Below are 25,743 nucleotides of genomic sequence, written 5' to 3'. Positions count from 1 at the left end.
CCGTATAAATGCACCTGCACTGTGATAGTCTCAGAGGTCCGTTTAAAGCGCATAGAGCATCATGAAGAACAAGGAACACACCAGGCAGGTCCGAGATACTGTTGTGGAGAAGTTTAAAGCCGGATTTGGATACAAAAAGATTTCCCAAGCTTTAAACATCCCAAGGAGCACTGTGCAAGCGATAATATTGAAATGGAAGGAGTATCAGACCACTGCAAATCTACCAAGACCTGGCCGTCCCTCTAAACTTTCAGCTCATACAAGGAGAAGACTGATCAGAGATGCAGCCAAGAGGCCCATGATCACTCTGGATGAACTGCAGAGATCTACAGCTGAGGTGGGAGACTCTGTCCATAGGACAACAATCAGTCGTATACTGCACAAATCTGGCCTTTATGGAAGAGTGGCAAGAAGAAAGCCATTTCTTAAAGATATCCATAAAAAGTGTCGTTTACAGTTTGCCACAAGCCACCTGGGAGACACACCAAACATGTGGTGCTCTGGTCAGATGAAACCAAAATCGAACTTTTTGGCAACAATGCAAAACGTTATGTTTGGCGTAAAAGCAACACAGCTCATCACCCTGAACACACCATCCCCACTGTCAAACATGGTGGTGTCAGCATCATGGTTTGGGCCTGCTTTTCTTCAGCAGGGACACGGAAGATGGTTAAAATTGATGGGAAGATGGATGGAGCAAAATACAGGACCATTCTGGAAGAAAACCTGATGGAGTCTGCAAAAGACCTGAGACTGGGACGGAGATTTGTCTTCCAACAAGACAATGATCCAAAACATAAAGCAAAATCTACAATGGAATGGTTCACAAATAAACATATCCAGGTGTTAGAATGGCCAAGTCAAAGTCCAGACCTGAATCCAATCGAGAATCTGTGGAAAGAACTGAAAACTGCTGTTCACAAATGCTCTCTATCCAACCTCACTGAGCTCGAGCTGTTTTGCAAGGAGGAATGGGCAAAAATTTCAGTCTCTCGATGTGCAAAACTGATAGAGACATACCCCAAGCGACTTACAGCTGTAATCGCAGCAAAAGGTGGCGCTACAAAGTATTAACTTAAGGGGGCTGAATAATTTTGCACGCCCAATTTTTCAGTTTTTTATTTGTTAAAAAAGTTTGAAATATCCAATAAATTTCGTTCCACTTCATGATTGTGTCCCACTTGTTGTTGATTCTTCACAAAAAATTAGTTTCATATCTTTATGTTTGAAGCCTGAAATGTGGCAAAAGGTCGCAAAGTTCAAGGGGGCCGAATACTTTCGCAAGGCACTGTACTAACGTATCGGAAGAGGGACAGACCTATTCAACCAAGCGTGCCAGTCCACTTTAGTGATCCTATGGCAAGCTCTGTAAGATGCTAACATTTCCTCTCTCCCTGAGGTTTGCAGCTCTCACAAAAGAAGGAAGTGTGATACAGTGTGAAACTGTAAACAGAATTCAGCCCACCCTTCTCCATATTCTGTTACAAAAGAACCCCCCACTGCAGCATGAAAACACTCCACAACATTTAATATCTTAAAAATTATGTTGCTTATTAAAAATGATTTATTTATTTATTTATTTATTTATTTATTTATTTAGCATTTGTTACAAAGTACTGCATTACCATACAACCGTAGGGCTACATTACGTTAATATAATAATCATCCTTGTATCACTCAGGTACAGTGCATTATAATAATACTAAAAATAATAAAAAGAAAAGGAAAAAAGAAATCCAGGTATAAACTTAACTAAAGTACCTTGCTCAAAGGTACAGCAGCAGCGTCCCCCCACCTGGGATTGAACCCACGACCCTCCGGTCAAGAGTCCTGAGCCCTGACCACTACTCCACACTGCTGTCATAACAACGAGACACCTTCGATACGAGCAGAGCACGCATCAGTACTTTTTTTTTAATGGTCTATTATTTAGTTTTGTATTACAGATTATTCCATTTTGAACACTTTGTTACAAAAAGCAATATGAAAAATGGGAAAAAAGCCTAAATCAGTTTTTGTATTTTAAACTCAGAAATTGGAAAATGAAAAACAGGTCGATTTTTGTTTTTATGAAAAACCGAAATGGAAAAAACAAGTCCTTTTCTGGTTTTCTGATTTAGAATGCAAAAACGATTGGCCATAATGGACACGGACCCAATACTATGGCAAAGTTAGAAAACACAAGATTAACAGTGCAAAGCAACACAAAGTTATACCGAGTCCCTTTGGATAATTTGTATGTTGACTTTAATAAGAAGTGTATCATTGTTAGGATTTTGAATGCTTGAATCAGATCGCCGCGTAGTCTTCTTTGTTCAAGACTGAATAGATTCAATTCTTTTAGCCTGTCTGCATACGGCATGCCTTTTAAACCCGGGATAATTCTGGTTGCTCTTCTTTGCACTCTTTCTAGAGCAGCAATATCCTTTTTGTAACGAGGTGACCAGAACTGAACACAATATTCTAGGTTCAACTTAACAATGCATCATTATAACAATAATACAACACAACACATTACAATAACAATACATCATTATAATAACAACACATTATAATATATCATAATAACAATACATCATTATAATAACAACACATTATAATACATCATAATAACAATACATCATTATAATAACAACACATTATAATATATCATTATAACAATACATCATTAGATTATAACAATAAAAAAACAGTTGAAGAAAACAAGAAATGAATAAGAATGACAGATAAACCACAACAATTACAAAGATAAGCAAGTGAAATAAATAAAAACAATGATATTGTAAGTCAGGTTAAAAAGGCTAAACTATAAAAGTAAGTCTTTAATCTTGATTTGCAAATATTGACCGAAGCAGCATCTCTAATAGAGAAGGGCAATGAGTTCCACAATCTGGGAGCATTATAACTTTCTCCTTTTCAGTTTTACCTTTGGGGGCGCAAAAGGCTAGCTGACCTTAAAAGTGCACAAAGGTCAACACAGGACTTCTATGATCCCATTTCTTTGTTCTGGTGAGCACCCTGCAGCTGCATTCTGAACAAGCTGCAGACACAGCATTGCAGTCGTCCAGTCTAGATGAAACTAAATCATGAATTCCCTTCTCAGTTTATATATAATGATATATTCAGGGGAGGTTCTAGGAGATTTTAGTATATATGTAACCTGATCCCGGGCTTCACTTGGGAGAGTATAGTGGTGGTGAGATGGGAGTGAGAGGGTATGTCTGTACCTTACCATAGCAGAAAGGGACTGGGGTATGGGAAAAGTACCTAGAGCAGTCGCTAGCAATATTATTATTACTATTACATTATTGTTAGTTTTCTTTTTCAAAGTGTGTTTATTTTGTTACTTTTATTTTTTCTGGTAGTCAAGCTCACAGTAGATGGTTTATGACCTGTTCCTGCGTGGTTGATAATAAAAACCAGCCACCTTGGTTCTGAAAAACTCTCCTGTCATCGCTTCCTCCCTGCACCGCAACATCCTGTGCACAGGTCACTCACAATCGCCCAACGAGATAAAGCGTTGTTACCAGGCACTATTATTCTCAGTTCTTGCTTGCAGTGGAAAACACTTTCAGCATTATTATTATTATTATTATTATTATTATTATTATTATTATTATTATTATTATTATTATTATTATTTATTGGTTGATTGATTGATTGATTGATTTATTGATTGATTTATTTCTTAGCAGACGCCCTTATCCAGGGCGACTTACAATTGTTACAAGATATCACATTATTTTTTTACAGATTATTTTTACATACAATTACCCATTTATACAGTTGGGTTTTTACTGGAGCAATCTAGGTAAAGTACCTTGCTCAAGGGTACTGCAGCAGTGTCCCCCACCTGGGATTGAACCCACGACCGTTATAGTTTTACCTTGAGGTTAATGTTTTTGATGTTTAATATTTTAAATGGCTCGCAGAATCAGGGCCAGATTCAGTTTAATGGGGGCCCGGGGTTGTTATCGTTTTGGGGACCCCTCTTTGCATATTCGGTTTGTAGCAGGTCGCTACTTTGTGTTTGTTTATCGTTTTTATTACTTTCATTTTTAGAACGCCCCCTTATCTTTCGTTTCTTTCCCCGCGTCAATTAAAGGATGATTCCCTTTACCTGGATCATTTAAAAGGCTGTTTTTACAGACAAGGGGAGAACGGAATAGGAAGCAGGATGTAAGGGAGCGGGAGGCAGCGGGACGGCAGCGATGGCGGTGCGTTTAAAATGATTTTGTGTGTGGTCTGCGAGTTGCGGCAGTAACATTGAAGTAAGTGAGGAAGCCAATTTGATTTATGATCTTCTTGCTACAACCTTCGTTGGTTGTCGTGAAATCCTTAAAGGGACTGACTAGTTTAGAACTTATTGTTTCAAAGCAGCACGTTTGTTTTCATACGCTTGATAATGCCCTAACAGCCTGCAGTTCCCCTAGTTTGTGTTTTAAGCTTCCATTCTTTTAGATATCCCCCTGGTTGTTTTTATGTACTGTATTGTTTTTTTTTATTATTTTTTATTATAACTGTTTTCGTTAATTTCCTGTAATTTGACTAGACTCCAGCTCGCAATATGATTAGGGGGGACCGGGGTTTGTTGTCACACTTTTTTCTCTTTATGGTGACATTCTGCGAGGTTCTGTTCCTCGTTATATTGAAGAATAACTCTTCACCTACAAATTGATGTTTTCTTTTTTTTTTACTTCAGCATAACTTTATTCCAAATATATTTGGACGGTTGAAAATGCGCCGGTCACCTGTGACAACCTGCCCCATACTGGGGTTGGTTGTCGCACGATATGGGGTTGGTTGTCACAAAATATTTTCTTGATTTTACAGTAGACAGTAATGCAACTTTTCTTTTTTTAAATAATATAAAGTTTGAACATAAAAAATATAGACCTATATATGGGGGGGCACTGCTGTTGTACCTTTGAGCAAGGTACTTTACCTGGATTGCTCCAGTAAAAACCCAACTGTATAAATGGGTAATTGTATGTAAAAATAATGTGATATCTTGTAATAATTGTAAGTCGCCCTGGATAAGGGTGTCTGCTAAGAAATGTAATAATAATAATAATAATAATAATTTGAAATGTTGACCCATGCTACAAAATAATACCACAGCCTCCACAGAACTGGAGGACAAACAGTAAATAACTTAAATAAGCATTACATGGTGACATATCCCACATGCTGGTGTAAAAAAAGTAGAAAGAAAAATATAACCTTTCTTCCTATAGGATTTACATGTGACAACCAACCCCAAAAACTATGTGACAAACTGACCAAATGAGGCAGGCAGTGTTTTAAGACAAGCTAAAAAATTCATGGAAACCCAGCTTAAGAAAGTAAATCGTACAAGGCAAAATTGGAACTCGGGCACAAACATACTGCCTCCGTATTTTAATATGAATGAGTTTATTTGCATTTGAAACGAGAATGTCTCAGTCTAAAAGAGAACTACATGGAAACACACACTGTAATCCATATAAACCTAGGTCGTTTCCTCCTGTTCATTTCTCTCCAATGTATTTTCCGAAGTACTGGTACCTTCACATATATTTGTTGGTATTGTATTAAAACAGTGTTTTGTTTCATCTTCCTCGCACTGTACTTGGTGTGTTAATGCTTTTCAGCCTCGCCTTCATACTTCCTCGGTGCTGCGAGTCCTACAAAGTACCACAAAGTACCGCAAATTACCACAAAGTATCCTAAACGAAGATGCATTTTACTCTTAGAAAATCATGCATGCTAAATAAGTAACAGTCACTATATATATATATATATATATATATATATATATATATATATACACAGACATGCTCACATTTGTTGGTACCCTTACAGCTCATTGGAATAATGCTTCATTCCTCCTGAAAAGTGATGAAATTAAAAGCTATTTTATCATGTATACTTGCATGCCTTTGGTATGTCATAGAATAAAGCAAAGAAGCTGTGAAAAGAGATGAATTATTGCTTATTCTACAAAGATATTCTAAAATGGCCTGGACACATTTGTTGGTACCCCTTAGAAAAGATCATAAATAACTGGATTATAGTGATATTTCAAACTAATTCGTTTCTTTAATTAGTATCACACATGTCTCCAATCTTGTAATCAGTCATTCAGCCTATTTAAATGGAGAAAAGTAGTCACTGTGCTGTTTGGTATCATTGTGTGCACCACACTGAACATGGACCAGAGAAAGCAAAGGAGAGAGTTGTCTGAGGAGATCAGAAAGAAAATAATAGACAAGCATGGTAAAGGTAAAGGCTACAAGACCATCTCCAAGCAGCTTGATGTTCCTGTGACAACAGTTGCAAATATTATTAAGAAGTTTAAGGTCCATGGAACTGTAGCCAACCTCCCTGGGCGCGGCCGCAAGAGGAAAATCGACCCCAGATTGAACAGAAGGATAGTGCGAATGGAGGAGGCTCGGTTATGTTTTGGGGCTGCTTTGCTGCACCTGGCACAGGGTGCCTTGAATCTGTGCAGGGCACAATGAAATCTCAAGACTATCAAAGCATTCTGGAGCGAAACGTACTGTCCAGTGTCAGAAAGCTCTGTCTCAGTCGCAGGTCATGGGTCCTCCAACAGGATAATGACCCAAAAAAGAATGGATAAGAACAAAACATTGGACTATTCTGAAGTGGCCTTCTATGAGTCCTGATCTGAATCCTATCGAACATCTATGGAAAGAGCTGAAACTTGCAGTCTGGAGAAGGCACCCATCAAACCTGAGACAGCTGGAGCAGTTTGCTCAGGAAGAGTGGGCCAAACTACCTGTTAACAGGTGCAGAAGTCTCATTGAGAGCTACAGAAAACATTTGATTGCAGTGATTGCCTCTAAAGGTTGTGCAACAAAATATTAGGTTAGCGGTCCCATCATTTTTGTCCATGCCATTTTCATTTGTTTTCTTATTTACAATATTATGTTGAATAAAAAATCAAAAGCAAAGTCTGATTTTATTAAATATGGAATAAACAATGGTGGATGCCAATTACTTTTGTCAGTTTCAAGTTATTTCAGAGAAAATTGTGCATTCTTCGTTTTTTGTGGAGGGGTACCAACAAATTTGAGCACGTCTGTATATAAATATATAATTTGAAGGTATATACTTTATTGACTTGCAGTAAAATACTTTACAATAACAAACCCTTTTTTAAAACATGTATCTATTTTGAGTTATTTATTTCTTAACAGACTCCATTACCCAGTGCGACTTACAATCATTACAAGACATCACATTAGTTTTACATACAACTTCTGGTGCCCATTTATACAATTGGGTTTTTACTGGAGCAGTTAAGTACAGTAGCTTGCTCAAAGGTACAGCAGCAGTGTGTCCTCCACCTGGGATTGAACCCACGACCCTCCGGTCATGAGTCGAGAGCCCTAATCACTACTCCAAACTGCTATATGTGTTTATAATTGAGGATAATTAAAGCAAACTTTAGTAATGATTTTTATATAACGGGTACTGAAATTAAACATACAGAACTAATAAACTTAGAGAACTTCAGAACATCAGGTATAGGTGCTATGCAAAATGATTATGTATTTCTTAGCAGACGTCCTTAGCCAGGGCGACTTACAATTGTTTCAAGATATCACATTATATTTTTCACATACAATTACATTATTTTTTGCACATTATTTTTTACATACAATTCCCCATTTATACAGTAGGGTTTTTACTGGAGCAATCTAGGTAAAGTTCCTTGCTCAAGGGTACAACAGCAGTGTCCCCCACCTGGGATTGAACCCACGACCCTCCGGTCAAGGGTCCAGCACCCTAACCACTACTCCACACTGCTGCCCTGCAATATAATACAACTTCAGTGAGAGGAAAGAGTGATGTCCGTGTCCACAATCCAATGGGACAGTGGCTGCTTAGAGAGGGCTTGACCTCGGGTCCATTCACCATGACAAACGAAGAGCTGGTCAGACTGGTGCAGCGCTCTCATTCTGTCCACATAGCATCACAATGCCTGAACTGGGCAGAAGGAATTTAATCTCATATCCGACTCCTCCGAAAAGGGAGGGGGATGGAAAGTCTCTAGTTCTACTGACTGATTCAAGTGAAACACTGTAATCACCTTAGGGAGGAAAGCAGGGTTTGAGTGCAATGATACCGTTGCCATTGTCCCAAATAAGAACATAAGAAAGTTTACAAACGAGAGGAGGCCATTCAGCCCATCTTGCTCGTTTGGTTGTTAGTAGCTTATTGATCCCAGAATCTCATCAAGCAGCTTCTTGAAGGATCCCAGGGTGTCAGCTTCAACAACATTACTGGGGAGTTGGTTCCAGACCCTCACAATTCTCTGTGTAAAAAAGTGCCTCCTATTTTCTGTTCTGAATGCCCCTTTATCTAATCTCCATTTATGACCCCTGGTCCTTTTTTCTTTTTTCAAGTCAAAGAAGTCCCCCGGGTTGACATTGTCTATACCTTTTAGGATTTTGAATGCTTGAATCAGATCACCGCGTAGTCTTCTTTGTCCAAGACTGAATAGATTCAATACTTTTAGCCTGTCTGCATACGACATGCCTTTTAAACCCAGGATAATTCTGGTTGCTCTTCTTTGCACTCTTTCTAGAGCAGCAATATCCTTTTTGTAACGAGGTGACCAGAACTGAACACAATATTCTAGATGAGGTCTTACTAATGCATTGAAGAGTTTTAACATTACTTCCCTTGATTTAAATTCAACACTTCTCACAATATATCCAAGCATCTTGTTAGCCTTTTTTATAGCTTCCCCACATTGTCTAGATGATACCGTTGCCATTGTCCCAAATGAGCATACAGGAACTGTGCACGGGCAGTGCTTGTAGCTCACTGACCCGCTTAATGGAGGCGATAGCTAACAGAAAGGCTGTCTTCATAGGGAGATATTTCAGCTCTGTGGTATCCCAAATGCTCAAATGGGGCCCTCGTGACAGCCTCTAGTATCACGTCTAGACTCCATTCAGGGAGGACATCCTTTATAGGAGGACGTAACCGCCGAGCTCCCTTTAGAAAACGGGTCGCCAGAATATGAGCGCCCGGGGACAATGAGTCGATGAGAATGTGGCAAACATGAACTTAAAGAAACTGTAAAATAACTGCTATAGGGCAATACACGGGATCATGGCCTCCGGCCATGCACCAGTTTTGAAAATATTTCCACTTATAGGTGTACAACCCTAGCGTTCTGCACAGCACAGATGAGACATGGTCAGCCGATGATGTCTGTCACATTTGGGGTGTAGCCAAAAGGCATTGAGCCATGCTTGACGCGGGCGCATGTGAAGTAACCCCAGTTGAATGGCTGAGGACGCTGCAGCCATCAGACCCAGTAGTTTCTGCCACAACACTAATTGCACTGTGGACCCTGATTGAAACAGGGCAGGCAGTTGCTAATAGCAGCTACCCTGTCGTCCGACAGGTAGGCTCGCATTGTAAGGGAATCCAGCCGGAGACCCAAATAGACCGTACTCTGCACTGGTGTTAATTGGCTTTTTGCATCACCGAATAAATTCCTAATTAAAAGGATTTTGTCTGTTTCTTTTTTACTTATTTTGTTTATTTTTCGTCAGGTTCATTAATGTGAGTAAGAGCTTCACGGGGCGCCTGGAGTCTTCACTTTGTATACAGGTTACACAACTGATTAAATATACCCTGGTGATAATTGCTTCTTTGTGCATTATTTGTTAGATCAAAACTGTATTATTAATATATGCTGCATATAAGTTCTTAAGTAATGTAAAAGAAGCCTTTACATTATCCCTACTAGTGACCAACATCCTCCTAATAAGCCCAACTGTGTAGCCCAAGGAGTGCTATCCATGCATGGTCCACTTTGTTTTGCTGCTTTATTATTAAGGTATTAAACATATACAAGCAGCTAGTGGGACCTAATATGCCAACAACAGTCTTCACTTCAGTATAAGGCATGCCATTCTTTATTAGAACATACAGTGCCTTGCATAAGAATTCACCCCCCTTGGACTTTTCCACATTTTGTAGTGTTACAACCTGGAATTAAAATGGATTTAATTAGGATTTTTTGTCACTGATCTACAGAAAATAGTCCATAATGTTGAAGTGGGGTACAAAATCTACATACCCCTAAATAAGCTCTGGTGCAACCAATTGCCTTCAGAAGTCACATAATTAGTTGAATGGAGTCCACCTGTATGCAATTAAGGTGTTGCATGATCTCAGATTAAATACACCTGTTTCTGGAAGGCCCCAGAGTTTGTTAGAGAGCATATATAAACAAACCGCATCATGAAGACCAAGGAGCTATCAAAACAAGTCCAGGATAAAGTTCTGGAGAAGCACCAAACAGGGTTGGGTTATAAAAAAATATTCAAAACTTTGAACATCCCCGGAGCACCGTTAAATCCATTATTAAAAAATGGAAAGAATATGGCACAACCGCGGCTCTGCCTAGAGAAGGCCATCCACCAAAACTCAGTGACCAGGTAAGGAGGGCATTAGTCAGGGAAGCAACCAAGTGGCCAATGGTAACTCTGAAGGAGCTGGAGAGATCCACAGCTGAAATGGTAGAAACCGTCCATGGGACAACTATAACCCGGACGCTCCACAAAGCTGGGCTTTATGGAAGAGTGGCGAGAAGAAAGCCATTGCTGAAAAAACCCATATCAAATCCTGTTTGGATTTTGCCAAAAGGTATGTGGGAGACACAGCAAACATGTGGGAAAAGGTTCTCTGGTCTGATGAGACCAAAATTTAACTTTTTGGACTTAGCGCAAAATGCTATGTGTGGCGCAAAGCCAACACTGCTCATCACCCTGAGAACACCATCCCCACGGTGAAGCATGGTGGTGGCAGCATCATGTTATGGGGATGCTTTTCATCAGCAGGGACTGGGAAACTGGTCAGGATTGAGGGCAAGATGGATGGAGCCACATACAGGGAAATTCTAGAGGAAAACCTGTTTCAGTCTGCAAGAGACCTGGACTGGGGCGGAGGTTCACCTTCCAGCAGGACAATGACCCTAACACACAGCCAAAGCTACACTGGCGTTTTTTTAAAAAACAAGAACCTGAATGTCTTAGAATGGCCCAGTCAAAGCCCAGACCTCAATCCGATTGAGAATCTGTGGCAAGACTTGAAAATTGCTGTTCACCAACGGTCCCCATCCAACTTGACAGAGCTTGAGCAATTTTGCCAAGAAGAATGGGCAAAAATTGCAGGATCCAGATGTGCCGGTAGAGACTTACCCAAAAAGACTCACAGCTGTAATTGCTGCCAAAGGTGCTTCTACCAAATATTGACTCAGGAGGGTGAATACTTATGCAACCAACAAATGTCTTTTTTTTGTTTAATTAACTTTCGTGTCACAATAAAAAATATTTTGCACCTTCAACGTGTTAAGAATGTTGTGTAAATCAAATGGTAAAAATCCCAATTAAATCCATTTTAATTCCGGTTGTAACACTACAAAATGTGGAAAAGTCCAAGGGGGTGAATACTTATGCAAGGCATGCTCCCAGACTCACACATTGCAAAGTATTCTGCAGGGAAGTCTAAAAGTCACACAAATATGAGCGTTTCTATTACAATATTAGCGTCAACATTGCTTTAAAAATGCGGATTAATTGATAATATGTGTTTATATACAGAAATAGTGTGTTCATTTTAAAATGGAATATATTTGACAATTAAATGTTACTGACAGTGGAACTATAGCGATCCTGGTTTCCGCAGGCAGGCGCATCTCCACACACAGGCGGAGGGCGGGCGCGAACCCGGCAGCTCTCGTGTTAAAGCATAGCGTCGATACCGCTGTACAAAAGAGCCGACTGCCTTGCAAGGAGCGTATGCCACCTACCAGCACTGCTGCTGCCTTCCCCCGTGCACGCTACCGCGGTATTGATCCGTCACATATGTGCAGGGTATTGAATAACGTTGCAACACCACGTTGTGTTTGGGCTTTTTTAAATGTATTTTTTATTCCATTTAGAGGTTTTTTTCCTTGTTAAAGTAGGTGCCACAGCTCTTCCTTTAATGACGAGGTTAATGTGAAGCACCAAACTCATTGTGGTTTAGGAATAGCAAGTATTTGTTCCTTGTAATTGAAGCGCCAGAGCTCCAGAAACCAGACACAGGAAGTAAGCTTGCGGTTATAAAAAAATCAGGCTACAAGAGAAACGAAAACAGCGGGTCTGGTACTTCTATGACTTGGCCATGCGCATAACATCCTCTCTGCCGATGACATACCTGTATAACTCTTTTTTAGTTGCGTTTCGCACCTCACCAGCGCAAAACTGTTTCGATTCCTCGCGCAACATTTCAATTCACGCTCACAAGACCGAGTGTTGGTGCAGTCCTGTGTGATACACTCGGGCAAGCTCTGTAGCAGCAACTTGGGTCTCCAGCGTTTCATTGGTCTTGCTGAAGAAGTTTGAGAGAAGGGTATTCTGTTTTGTAGTTTGACAGTTTTGCACATTTTGCTCAGTTTCTGACCACCTTCAAGAGACACCTTTTCAGAGAGCATCTATAAACCTCACAACTCTCCACTATACGGACTGTATGGCACTAAGCGGTAACCGTATTCAATTTTTTTTTAACTGCTCTTAATTTAAGTCGTTCTTATCCATTTATTGCATTTACTACTTGCTCTTAATGGACTTTAGTCTTATAAGCACATATTTACTATTTGTGTAGTCTTAGTTGAAATCGTACTGTATTTATTTTGTCTTATTTTCATATGTACTGACTTTATTGTATTTGTGTATAACTGCTCTTATCTGTAATGTGATATTTTGCAATGTGATACTTTGTAACAACGTGTAAGTCACCCTGGATAGGGACGTCTGCTAATAAATAATAATAATAATAATAATAATAATAATAATAATAATAATAATAATAATAATAATAATAATGTTGTATCCCACCGGCGTGATGCTTCACATACGACTCGCGGCCGTGACTGATGGCGCGTTCTTTGCGCCATATGATTGAATCCAGGTGTCATTTTTATCTCGCATCTTTTTCTGATTTTTAGTAACAGGTTTGTTAAGAACACCAGCCATCATGACACTACATCAGTAAAACTGCGCAGAAGCATACGTACACGCACGCCCGGGGCCCCGACGCACAGACGCACGCACCAAAAACACATGACGCAAACCGCATCATATGACTGCGGTTAATGTGATTGGATAGACTCACTCAAATAACACACCCTAAACCAGTAGAGTAAGCTGTTGCACCGCCAGACAGTACAGCTGCCACATACACAGAATTTCCTAATGAGAAAATCAAAATGTCACATTTTACGCTGGGGTTTTAACGTTTACTCTAAAAATCGGGACAAATGACATCCCGACGGTACCTCGATCGGGACGTGGGACAAAGCTCCTAATATCAGGACGATCCCGATTTTATCGGGACGTCTGGTCACCCAGCGCTTTCGTTTAACCTGGTGCTGTCTGAGTGTCAGTTACTTGCGGGTCTGACGTCACCACACAAGCCGTCGTGACACAAATGGTGTCAGAGTGGGAAACAGCGCCTTCAATATGAAGGCCAGGAATAGTACTGCGGGTACACTTTTTTTTTTTTTTTTTGTGAGAAGAATGGAGGTGGATGAGATCCACAGGCAGTAGGCAGGTCCACACCAGAGCCCAGAGGAGAGCAACACCAGTTTGCCCCCTGCTTGTCATCACCCAGGGCTTTGTTGTATTCTGGGGCTGGAACCCAAGTAAAGAGAACCGCTGGGTACAGAGAAAGGGGGAGAGGTGAGGAGACCACCTCCACCCATAGTAGTTGCATTGCCGGCACTGCATACTCCGGAGCGTCCCGCACTGAGGGCAGCTTTATCGCTGCCAGTGCCACCATCACTGCCGGAGTGCACCGCACCACTGCAAGATCTGCCGTTGCTGGAGGATCCAGCCTTGGCGTTGTTAGCTTTTCCGCTGACAACATTGCCACTGGCAGCCTTTTCACTGCCAGTGGTGCCACAGGAGGAGGACCTCGCCATGCTGTCAGCATTTCTGATGACAGCATTGCCAGCAGCTGCCAGCGTTGCCACTGGCAGCATGTCCGCTGCCAGAACCGCCAATGCTGGAGGATGTGGTCTGTTGCCTGTCAGAATGCAGAAGTCTTAGTGGTTTTGTTTGGGAAGCATGGGCTGGAGCAGTGCTGACAGATTAGAGGTTTTCCCTCCAGATAGTTTTTATGTTTTTGCTCAGGGCGATCTGCAGGTAGAAATGGGTAGAGGTTTTTAAATTCTATTTTAAAGGCACATTTTAAATTTTTTCCAGAGGGTTTTTTTCTGTCTGAAAGATGATTTAATTGATTCATTTATTGCTAGTCTGGAGATGGTCCTCGGTATATAAGCCTGCAGCTTTCCTTGTCAGGGTGGGTGTTCAGAAGAGGAACGTGTGAGAGATGTGAGACAAAGTGAGTTAAAATGAAAGTGAAAGTGAAGGCGTTCACAACGAAGAGCACATTTATTTTAAAAAATCTGATTTCAGTGTTCAGATTATTATTTTTAGTTTTACATCACAGAATGTATGCATTTCAATTAAAAGGTAAGCATATTCATGTTACAAAGCAGCATATTTGTAGACGTGACCATTTACTGAAATTATCTAAAAAACAGAAAACAGGATCAAAGAAATATTTAATTCCGAAATCTAAAATCAGAGCTATTCAGAACACATTCAACTGAAATGCTTGAAAGAAGTGGACATAGTTTAATATAATATATACAGTACTGTGCAAAAGTTTTAGGCAGGTGTGAAAAAATGCTGTAAAGTAAGAATGCTTTCAAAAATAGACATGTTAATAGTATATGTTTATCAATTAACAAAATGCAAAGTGAGTGAACAGAAGAAAAATCTAAATCAATATTTGGTGTGACCACCCTTTGCCTTCAAAACAGCATCAATTCTTCTAATTACACTTGCACACAGTTTTTGAAGGAACTCGGCAGGTAGGTTGGCCCAAACATCTTGGAGAACTAAGCACAGTTCTTCTGTGGATTTAGGCAGCCTCAGTTGCTTCTCTCTCTTCATGTAATCCCAGACAGACTCGATGATGTTGAGATCAGGGCTCTGTGGGGGCCATACCATCACTTCCAGGACTCCTTGTTCTTCTTTATGCTATAAAGAAGATAGTTCTTAGATAGTTCTTAATGACTTTCGCTGTATGTTTGGGGTCGTTGTCATGCTGCAGAATAAATTTGGGGCCAATCAGATGCCTCCCTGATGGTACTGCATGATGGATAAGTATCTGCCTATACTTCTCAGCATTGAGGAGACCATTAATTCTGATTAATTCTGATTTGCAGAAATGCAGCCCCAAACTTGCAAGGAACCTCCACCATGCTTCACTGTTGCCTGCAGACACTCATTCGTGTACCACTCTCCAGCCCTTCGGCGAACAAACTGCCTTCTGCTACAGCCAAATATTTCAAATTTTGACTCATCAGTCCAGAGCACCTGCTGCCATTTTTCTGCACCCCAGTTCCTGTGTTTTCGTGCATAGTTGAGTCGCTTGGCCTTGTTTCCACGTCGGAGGTATGGCTTTTTGGCCGCAAGTCTTCCATGAAGGCCACTTCTGACCAGACTTGTCCGGACAGTAGATGGGTGTACCAGGGTCCCACTGTTTTCTGCCAATTCTGAGCTGATGGCACTGCTGGACATCTTCCGATTGCGAAGGAAAGTAAGCATGATGTGTCTTTCATCTGCTGCAGTAAGTTTCCTTGGCAGAGCACTGCGTCTACGGTCCTCAACGTTGCCCATTTCTTTGTGCTTCTTCAAAAGAGCTTGGACAGCACATCTGGAAACCCCTGTCTGCCTTGAAATGTCTGCCTGGGAGAGACCTTGCTGATGCAGTATAACTACCTTGTGTCTTGTTGCTGTGCTCAGTCTTGCCATGGTGTATGACTTTTGACAGTAAACTGTCTTCAGCAACCTCACCTTGTTAGCTGAGTTTGGCTGTTCCTCACCCAGTTTTATTCCTCCTACACAGCTGTTTCTGTTTCAGTTAATGATTGTGTTTCAACCTACATATTGAATTGATGATCATTAGCACCTGTTTGGTATAATTGTTTAATCATACACCTGACTATATGCCTACAAAATCCCTGACTTTGTGCAAGTGTACCTAGAAGAATTGATGCTGTTTTGAAGGCAAAGGGTGGTCACACCAAATATGGATTTGATTTAGATTTTTCTTCTGTTCACTCACTTTGCATTTAGTTAATTGATAAATATAATCTATTAACATGTCTATTTTTGAAAGCATTCTTACTTTACAGCATTTTTTCACACCTGCCTAAAACTTTTGCACAGTACTGTATACATATATATATATATATATATATATATATATATATATATATATATATATATATATATATTAGTCCGAAACGTCCTGATAATTGATTTATAATCAATTATTCTACCTTCTACTATATATATATATATATATATAGTGTGTGTGCAGCCAGGTTAGTTTATAATAAGCAGTGTTGGAGTGTATTCACAAGGGTTCAAAGTTGGCATGTTTGCTGCAGGCTCTGGGTCCTCTGAAGAAATGGGAGACCCTGTGCATCCTGTAGCTGAAGTGAAACAGCAAGAGAGGCTCATGGGGAGTGTAGTTTTTCTGGTTGTGAATCTGTAGGCGTTCACAGTGACCCTTTCCTTGTGGGTTTAATTTCATGAAACTTTCCTGGAGTATATAGTCTATAACTAAGAGTGTTGTGATGTGTAATAATAATGATAAACAGACAGACGAGTCTCTGAATATTTAGTGACTCCAGTGTGTAACGTGGTATGAATTTAAGATTTCTCTTGTGTCTCGGTACAGAGGTGCAGACGGAGCGTGCAAAGAGGATGGACTCTGCAGGAGAAGAAGCGTCCCTGAATTCACCTGAGCTGCCCTGGAACCAGTAAGACCCCCGATCCAGTATTGTACTCCAGGGTTTCTTTTAATCCTCTTCTGTCTCTGCGCTGAGTTTGATATAGTAACTTTCTCCTCTTTTTCTAGGGTTATGACTCCATGTTCACTTGTTTGGGACAGTTCAGGCTTTTCAACTCACACCCCAGTGCATTCTGGTAAGTGTAGTCCTGCTGTGAAATTTACCTGAGACAGTTGGAAAGCCTGAACTATCCCAAACTGTCCTAGTGACATGGAGTCATACTGTAACCCTATTTTTGTCTTCTTTTCTATGTCAAGTTTTTCCTCGCTATTAACCTCGCTAATGTGCTCAATGTATGTGTGTGTGTGTGTGTGTGTGTGTGTGTGTGTGTGATTGTGTGTGTGTGTGTGATTGTGTGTGTGTGATTGTGTGTGATTGTGTGTGTTTGTGTGTACACGTTTCTGAACACTGGTGCTCACTGTGTCTCTGTCTGTGTTTCTGGTGTGTGTTTCTGAACTTTTTGCTCGTCTCCTGTTCAGGCTCTATTTGAAGAGAAGGACCGAGTCCAGGATCCAGTTAAGGAGGAGAGTGTGCTTCACTGGTCCTGCTGCTGCTGCTGTTACCGTGGTATTGGCAATCCTCATACTGGCTGCTGGCAGTGTGAGCAGCGACAGTGAGTTTGTGAAAGTCCCGAGCTCAGTGAACTGTACTGAGGGGCAGGACTGTATCCTGAGCTGCTCTTTCGACTACACAGCTGGAGGCTGGGACATGTGGTCCTATGTGGTCTGGAGGCGAGAGGAAACAAGCCGGATCGTTCACAGTTACCATGACAACACGGACCAGCTTGCCCATCAGCTCCCTCAGTATGTGAACAGGACCGGCCTGTTTGATTCTGAGCTGCAGCGCGGGAACGCTTCAATGCTGCTGAGGAGAGTCAGGGAGGAAGATGCTGGAAATTACAGCTGCTCTGTTTACCCTCATAAATTGCACGGGTCGGGCCTGATTGAGTTAGTCCTGGTTCCAGCTCAGCCCACATCAGCAGCTATTACAGCTGAACCCACATCAGCAGCTATGATAGCTGAACCCACATCAGCAGCAGCAGCTGTTCTGAATGGACGACACCCCTGGTGGGTTTCAGGAGCAGTTCTTGTTTATTGGGTAGCTGCAAGTTTCTGTATCGGCTTGAAGCTGTATATACAACGTGCAGGTTGTTGTTTCTGGAAGTCCCACGATGCTCTGAAAGCTCAGTACAGTGCAGGACAGGACAGTGAAACCCAGTGAAGGCAGAGCGCTCCCCTGCACTGCTCAACACACCCAGTTTAATACAAGCTCTCACAGAGGAGATACCTCTTCAATTAGAAACAGCAGCTCTGTGGCTGCTTCCTGTAAATCATTGCCAGTATAACAAACTCTTTTTTTTTAATGTGTGATTATGCAATGACTAATAAATACCACTAGATGGCACCCAAGAAATTAAAAAAAGAGCATCATTGTCTCAAGCCGAGGGAATATGAAACCACTTTTTCAGGAACAGTGGCTTGAAACCTGGTTCCAGGAGAAGGGGAGATTTTGAGTCAACTTTGCTGTATCAAACCTCAAGTCTCCCCTGGTGTGTCATGCAGTGGCCTGAAACCTAGTCTCCTGAAACCATGTTAAAGACACAAAGTGGATCTGTGTTCCCTCAGCTTTACACAACTGAACAGTAACATGTAAAACTGTGGATACTGCAAGTTAGTGGTAATGTTAAAAAAAAAAAAATGTATCTATGTACGTATTAAAAGTTTTCTCTTTAAACGGTGTTGTATGTATTTGAGCTACTTCTTTGAGAAGGTGCTTTTTGCCTTGAGAGAAGCCCCGGTTTAGATTCAGATGGGCCTCCAGTATCGTTCTGTATTGCAGTTATAGTCCAACCCCTTTAATATCACATTGAAGAGTTTATATTATATACAGCCAATGCAAGTCAAGGAGATCAACACTTCTCATCAGTGTGCAGTATGGACCGTATTCAATGGCTAGGTTTCTGATCTGTTATTTATAATAATGTTTTGTATTTAAACACAAAGTTATGCATCAGCTTTTAAACAAACCTTAATGCTTACTTTAAATAGTGTGTGAATATGCTTTCGATGTACACTTCCTAGTATGCAGTATGTAAATAAAATAACATTTTAAATCAAGCTCGATTGTGTGTTTGCTTGTATTAATGATTCGGTATCATGAATATTCACAGGGGTTTTGTCCTGATCTGACAGATTGTGTGAATAAGAATTAAACAAAAGTATATAGTGCTGACTCCGCCCAAAGGTGGTCTGGCAAAGAACGGATAACCAGTCACATTTTCTCTAGAACTGTGAGGAGGAGCAAAACTCGGAACGAAGCCGAGTGACACACCTGAGAATACAGACAGAAAGCCATCGTGTGAAGACTGCAGACAAATACGGAAGGTGAAGTGCTTTAGAGTTGTGGTTTTGTTTTATGTTTGCAAAGGGAGTGTTTTACCTCTCCTTAATGTATTTATTTATGTCTGTTTGAGTAGTTCAGGACGAACACCACAACACAGAAATGTGAGTTTAAGGAAATATTTTATGGATTATGCGACGTATGGAAGAAACAATTTGGCATCAACCCTGCTTGGTTTGAGGGTCCAGCACCTGGCCATCTGGGCGAGGCAGGAGACCCCCAAAACATCCAAGCGGGTCTCAATGCTGCAGAGTAGATTTGAATTACTGAGCAGAGCAAACGCATTTCCAAGGTCATTGATGTCAGTTCTGATATATGACTGGTATGCTTTGGATAACCAGTGACCGAGTCGTTTGATGAGCGGGACCGGAATTCCATGAAGGGAGGCTGTGGAAGCTGCTCTATCCAAACAGTGACACGAATATTTTACTGCTGGAAACCTAGACCTGAACAGGATCTGGCGGAGGTGATGGATAAGCCATTGGCGGGTGACAATGGTTCTGTTTTCATTTAGAAATGGGATCCAAACTGGGAGCTCCCTGCGATAGCCAAAGTTGTTTGAAAGAAAGAAGAGATTCATATGGACTTGATCTGAAGTAACAAATCAAGGAGCCTTTTCTTTCTTGGTTAGTTTTGCACTTCAAGTAGAAAGGTAGAGTATCATTTAAGAATAGATAGGTCATAAATGCATGAATGAGAGGGTTGAAATGGCAAGAGGAAGCTGCAAATTCTGAAGATCTCAAAAACCCAAAAGAATTCCAAGAGAAGTTAAGCTTGTCTGAAGTGTCAGAGTGGTAACTGGACCGAAGGACGTGTGTCCAGCAAATACGTATAGCTATTGTAATGGGCAAACATGCCTGAGGTTTGAATACCTACCGAGAGCAGGGACAGGCGAACCATACATCAATGTTGAAAAAACTGAAGGCCCGATATCATCACTTTACTGGAAGAGGCATTATTGGAAGTGTTTTTAAGGTAGGTTAAGAAAGGGGAAGTCACTTTAACAGTAAACGAAGGAAAGGGAATATTGAAGTTCGAATGGAAGGTTTTAAAACAATTCCAAGCTGAAGGGTATGTCTGAAGGGTCCGAGGCGAGATGCGAAGGACTGTTTCCTGTGCTTGTAGAATAAGAGGATAGAGATTCTGATTTTATAGGAATGTCGGGTCTGCAAAAAGAGGGACTGGCAATGGATGCTAAGATCTGCTTCATTTGTAAAAGCTGTAAATCTTCAGGTAGAAGAAGGCAGTTGTCATAAATGAATGCAATTCCATTGCCTAAAAAATAAGTTTCCATAGGAGAGCCAGATATTTTCCCATCAGCTAGAGCAGCGTTTTTCAACCCGGGGTCCATGGACCCTTGGAGGTCCGTGGCCACGTTATTGGGGGTGCACGAGCAAGTTCAGAACATAACACAATGGTTTTTTTTGTTGTTGTTTTTTACACAAAATGACCGTGGATAACAAAACATTGTGTTAGGTTTAATAGAGTAAATAAAAATTGACTGAAACAAAAAGAAAACAAATATATGTTAATGACTTAAGCCATTAACATATAAGAGTCCTGCCAGTTATAATACTCTTTGTTTCACATCACAAAGCATACGTTTATATTATCTCTTTATAGCAGGGACTGTTTCTACTACACATTTTCTGATCATGCTGTAAAATATGAAGCTGATGGAGCAGCGATAGCATCCACTTCTGCGATTAGAATTCCTCTCAAAACCACCTCCATTTTGGTTCTGCTCAGAACTGTTGTTCATCTACCAAAGCTGTCCACGCTGCGTCTGCACAGACCGTGACGTTAAGCGCAGACTCCCGTCTGCAATCCAGCTGGCAAATAAGTGATGCCCTGCAAAGATTTTTCAAGAGGACGAATAATCCGCACAGAGCTCCACTGTGGAGAGTTGGGGGGCGGGGCCAGGAGCGAGTTGTGACTGCACGGAGTTTGCATACTTCATAGTTGATGGTCAGAGAGCAGCAAAACTGACAAGTCCATGCTTCATAATAACACAAAAAACAAACCGGACCGCGCTGCCTGTCACTGCAAAGACAAGCCAGGGGAAACACAGCAGCGCGCTCCTCTGGACTCGGGTTCGGAGTGTTTATAATATCTGGTTTGAGGATGGAGGGGGCCGGTCTGCCCTCGGTGCTCCACGGCGCGGCTCAGCGCTCTCAAGTACGTTGTGCAGGAGGAGCGCCTCTACAGGAAGCAGAGTAACGCCCGAGAACACAGTACTGCACGACAGATGTCGACGGTAAAATGTTGTTTTTTTATGTTTGCAGATGCAATGCTTTATGTCTTGTGTATATTTCTTAATGCATGTATTTATTTATTTCTGTATCTATCCTTTCATTCTTGCGGCGGTCTGGCTATGAAGAGTGATAATGCTCGTGGTAAATTTATCTTTCAGTTGTAAAATCCATGTTTTATTTGTGTGTGTAATATATATATATATATATATATATATATATATATATATATATACACACACACACACAAAATCGATATTGTTGATAATCTACACAGTTATAAGCGATACGTATAATATATATACATATATATTTTTTTTTTTCTTTCGCTTTTGTTTTTCTACATTTTAGGATTATATGTTCAGCGCACTAAGAACATGTCTCATATAATTGGTAAACACAAATAAACACAAACCTGCCACTGTCTGCACTTACAATTGACGAAACAACTAGTTTAAGTTTTATTTTTTGGCTCTTGAGTATTTCCTGGCAACGTCATTTGTTTTTTTCCCCTAACCGCATTCCTGAAGCCACGCCCCAATGAAGCTGAAGAGTGGCGGGCGGGGGGCGGGGTGGTGCCGACAACGAGGGCGTGGTTTCTTTTCTCAACTCCACGCCTATCACAACTTTTCCCAAGTCGGTTTAAAAAAAAAAGTGTATATATGCAGCCAGGTTAGCTTAGAATAAGTAGTGTTGGAGTGTGCTTCCTGTAGCGGAAGTGAACCTGCAGGAGAGGATCATGAGAAGTGTAGTTTTCTGGTTGTTAATCTGTAGGCATTCACAATGGCCCTTTCCTTGTGGGTTTAATTTCATGAAACTGTCCTGGAGTATACAGTCTATAACTAAGAGCGCTGTGATGTGTAATAATAATGATAAACAGACAGACGAGTCTTTGAATATTTAGTGACTCCAGTGTGTAACGTGGTATGAATTTAAGATTTCTCTTGTGTGTCGGTACAGAGATGCAGACGGAGCGTGCAAAGAGGATGGACTCTGCAGGAGAAGAAGCGTCCCTGAATTCACCTGAGCTGCCCTGGAACCAGTAAGACCCCCGATCCAGTATTGTACTCCAGGGTTTATTTTCTCTTGGCTTCAATGTGTGCCCTTCTCGTCCTGCGCGCTGCACTGAGTTTGATGCGTCACTTTCTCCTCATTTTCTGGGGTTAGGACTCCATGTTCACTAGTTTGAAAAGCCTGAACTGTCCCAAACTGTGGTAACCATATTTTTGTCTTCTTTTTTATGTCAAGTTTTTATACTCTCTATTAAACATGCTCTGTGTGATTGTGTGTGTGTGTGTGTGTGTGTGCGTGTGTGATTGTGTGTGTCTGTGTGTACACGTTTCTGAACACTGGTGCTCACTGTGCCTCTGTCTGTGTTTCTGGTGTGTGTTTCTGAACTTTTTGCTCTTCTCCTGTTCAGGCTCTATTTGAAGAGAAGGACCGAGTCCAGGATCCAGTTAAGGAGGAGAGTGTGCTTCACAGGCCCTGCTGCTGCTGCTGCTGTTACCGGGGTATTGGCAATCCTCATACTGGCTGCTGGCAGTGTGAGCAGCGACAGTGAGTTTGTGAAAGTCCCGATCTCAGTGAAGTGTACTGAGGGGCAGGACTGTATCCTGAGCTGCTCTTTCAACTACACAGTTGGAAGCTGGGACATGTGGTCCTATGTGGTCTGGAGAAGAGCAGAAACGGACTACATCGTTCACAGTTACCATGACAACATGGACCAGCTTGACCATCAGCTCCCTCAGTATGTGAACAGGACCAGCCTGTTTGATTCTGAGCTGCAGCACGGGAACGCTTCACTGCTGCTGAGGAGAGTCAGGGACAGAGATGCTGGGAATTACAGCTGCTCTGTTTACACACCTGGGGGGTTTGCGTTGGGTCTGACTGAGGTAGTCGTGGTCCCAGCTCAAGGATTCTCCTGGGCGATTTCAGTTTGGGTAACTGCAGGTCTGTGTGCAGTCCTTTTTCTTCAGATCTCTGTCTACATAATGTTGAAAAAAATCCCTGATGTTACTTTGAAAGCTCAGTACAGTCCACCCCAGGCAGTTGGTGTAGGACAGGATTTTGAAAAGGCAGAATTCCCCTATACTTTCAACATCTGCAGTTTAATACAACCTCCCAAAGATGAAATACGACTAAATTAGAAAGAACAGCAAAAACCTTTATGAGGTCTTTTTGTTAAAATGTTTAAAAACACACAAACACACAAAGTGGATAATGTTGAGTGTATGTAGTTAAAACATGATGTATATGCCGACTATTATATTTGAGTTTTCTATTAAAGGGTATATAAGAACCTTTTTATTGTGTCACATGTTCCCATGTGTTGCTACAACTCTTTAAGTAAGATGTGTGTGTTATTATTTTTTTACATCTTGACCACTTTTTTTTCACTTTTAAATTGCAGAGCGCTCTGGCTGTTTCTATTATAGGTCCAAGAGGGCCTCTCATGTATTTCTCAGAACTACATTTCCCATCATCCTCCTGCTTGCTGGTAAATCCATCTTGGTTACATATGTGAGCAGGAAGATGATGGGAAACATTACCTTCAAGTCATGAGTAATCTTGATAAATGCTATACAATATTCAACACTAAAACCGACATGCTCTTCAGCTTGACATTTTGAGGTATTAATATGTAAATAACTCTGCGTTTGTGAATCCCATGCGCACGTTTGTGAATCCCATGCGCACGTTTGTGAATCCCATGTGCATGTCTGTTCTTGACTTTTACTAAATATATGTTTTAGATATCCTAACAGCATTTGAGTGGCAGATTTGCAAAAAAAAAAAAAAAAATTATAAGTACCTCCTATCTAGAACCGCCAGAAGCGTCATTTTGACGCATATTACAATACATGTTTTTTTTTGTATAGCCTAAAATAGTATTATTGTAGTAAACAAGCCCCACCCCCCCACTTCCTTCCTAGCCCGCATGGAAGTATGTATTTCAATGGAATTTGGGGGGTGGTGTGGTCTGGCTGTAATTCAGTGAAACTGCGTCTGTGTTTACATCACAGCTCCTGGATGTAAACAAACCTGGGATTATTTTTATTTTATATACAGTATATATATATATATATATATATATATATATATATATATATATATATATATATATATATATGACTGTCACAGAATCGTTTTGATTTGAGAGAAATTAGAAGCATTTGCTCTGACAACAAGGGCAGCAAGAATTTGCCCACGACAATGGAGGTGCTGCTGTTTCCCCAAAGAAGCACTATGCTGCAGAGTCACGCAATAGAAATGGTAATGTTGTTATTATTATTATTATTATTATTATTATTTGATGTAGCTGACACTACATAATATCCAGCAGCGATGTGCAAGTTCAATGAGGAGGATCTGTCAGATGGCATTCTTACAGATATGATGTTCATGAATACAACTTTTGAGTTGTATCCAATAGTTTGTCTTTCATTTTCATATCGAAGCTGTTTAAAAAATGTAAATGTCAAAGTGACATGCGCGGCGGTTCTCTGTAGTCAGAAAATATGGCGGTTCTCGTGTTAATGGTAATGGGGTAGGCATTAAAAAAGAGCCTTCCATTTTAACTGCAATGTTACTTTGTACTAGTGTGCAAAACGTAGCATTAAAAAACAAATCAGAGACAATAGCACTTTAATCTGATTAGTTTTTCCAAAAAATGCAGAAATGCCTGCCATTGCCTTTCTAATTTCAACATCACTACTTTCCACAACAGTGGAGGGCTCTAACAAATATGTGAGAACAGGATTCTCTTCCTAAATCTGCTTTCAATGTTACATTTTAGATTGGTAACATACTTCTCCCAGAGTCTTTGAAATTCCTCATCAGAGACAGCGGTGTAAGTGAGTGGCACTCCTTTCAGAAGAATGCTCTCACTTCCCTCACCATGACTAAAAGCCTCAACTGTCTAGTTATTCCCATCATCTCTAATGCATCAAGCCTGGCAAAAGTAGCAGTGACTGGATTTCACTGAAAAGTTCCCTACAAAGAACAGCCACAACATTGTGAACATCCAACGTAAATGCTGTGATAAGAGCACGCTTGTAGCTGCTTAAGTATTTAGCAGTGAAGAAGCTGTTGCATTCCCCTCTTCTCCAAGCTCATGCAAAGTGATTACAACTCCGGGATAACTTG

The 25,743-nt window shown here is 40.9% G+C and overlaps 2 protein-coding genes across 3 annotated transcripts; both read left to right on the top strand.

Annotated features, from left to right (window-relative positions):
- Positions 1–16,687: 16,687 nt before the first annotated feature.
- On the top strand, positions 16,688–19,062 carry LOC117967192 (butyrophilin subfamily 1 member A1-like). The gene is made up of 2 exons (XM_034914508.2): positions 16,688–16,915; positions 17,425–19,062. The coding sequence occupies exons 1-2, from the start codon at positions 16,800–16,802 to the stop codon at positions 18,164–18,166; spliced, it is 858 nt and encodes a 285-aa protein (XP_034770399.2). The 5' UTR covers positions 16,688–16,799; the 3' UTR covers positions 18,167–19,062.
- Positions 19,063–21,083: 2,021 nt separating this feature from the next.
- Positions 21,084–23,900, top strand: LOC117399070 (uncharacterized). Of its 2 annotated transcripts, none has more exons than XM_034914512.2 (3): positions 21,084–21,602; positions 22,558–22,639; positions 23,018–23,900. In XM_034914512.2, exons 2-3 carry the CDS (start codon positions 22,560–22,562, stop codon positions 23,742–23,744), a joined length of 807 nt encoding a protein of 268 aa, XP_034770403.2. In that variant the 5' UTR covers positions 21,084–21,602; positions 22,558–22,559; the 3' UTR covers positions 23,745–23,900. The 2 variants fall into 2 exon arrangements, with proteins under 2 accessions (XP_034770403.2, XP_058868493.1); XM_059012510.1 differs by lacking the exon at positions 21,084–21,602 and adding an exon at positions 22,233–22,251.
- Positions 23,901–25,743: the final 1,843 nt, after the last annotated feature.

This window comes from Acipenser ruthenus, chromosome 44 (assembly GCF_902713425.1).
Source record: "Acipenser ruthenus chromosome 44, fAciRut3.2 maternal haplotype, whole genome shotgun sequence".
In the NCBI taxonomy this organism is placed as follows: Eukaryota; Metazoa; Chordata; class Actinopteri; order Acipenseriformes; family Acipenseridae; genus Acipenser; species Acipenser ruthenus.
This window is presented reverse-complemented; position numbering and strand designations above follow the sequence as displayed.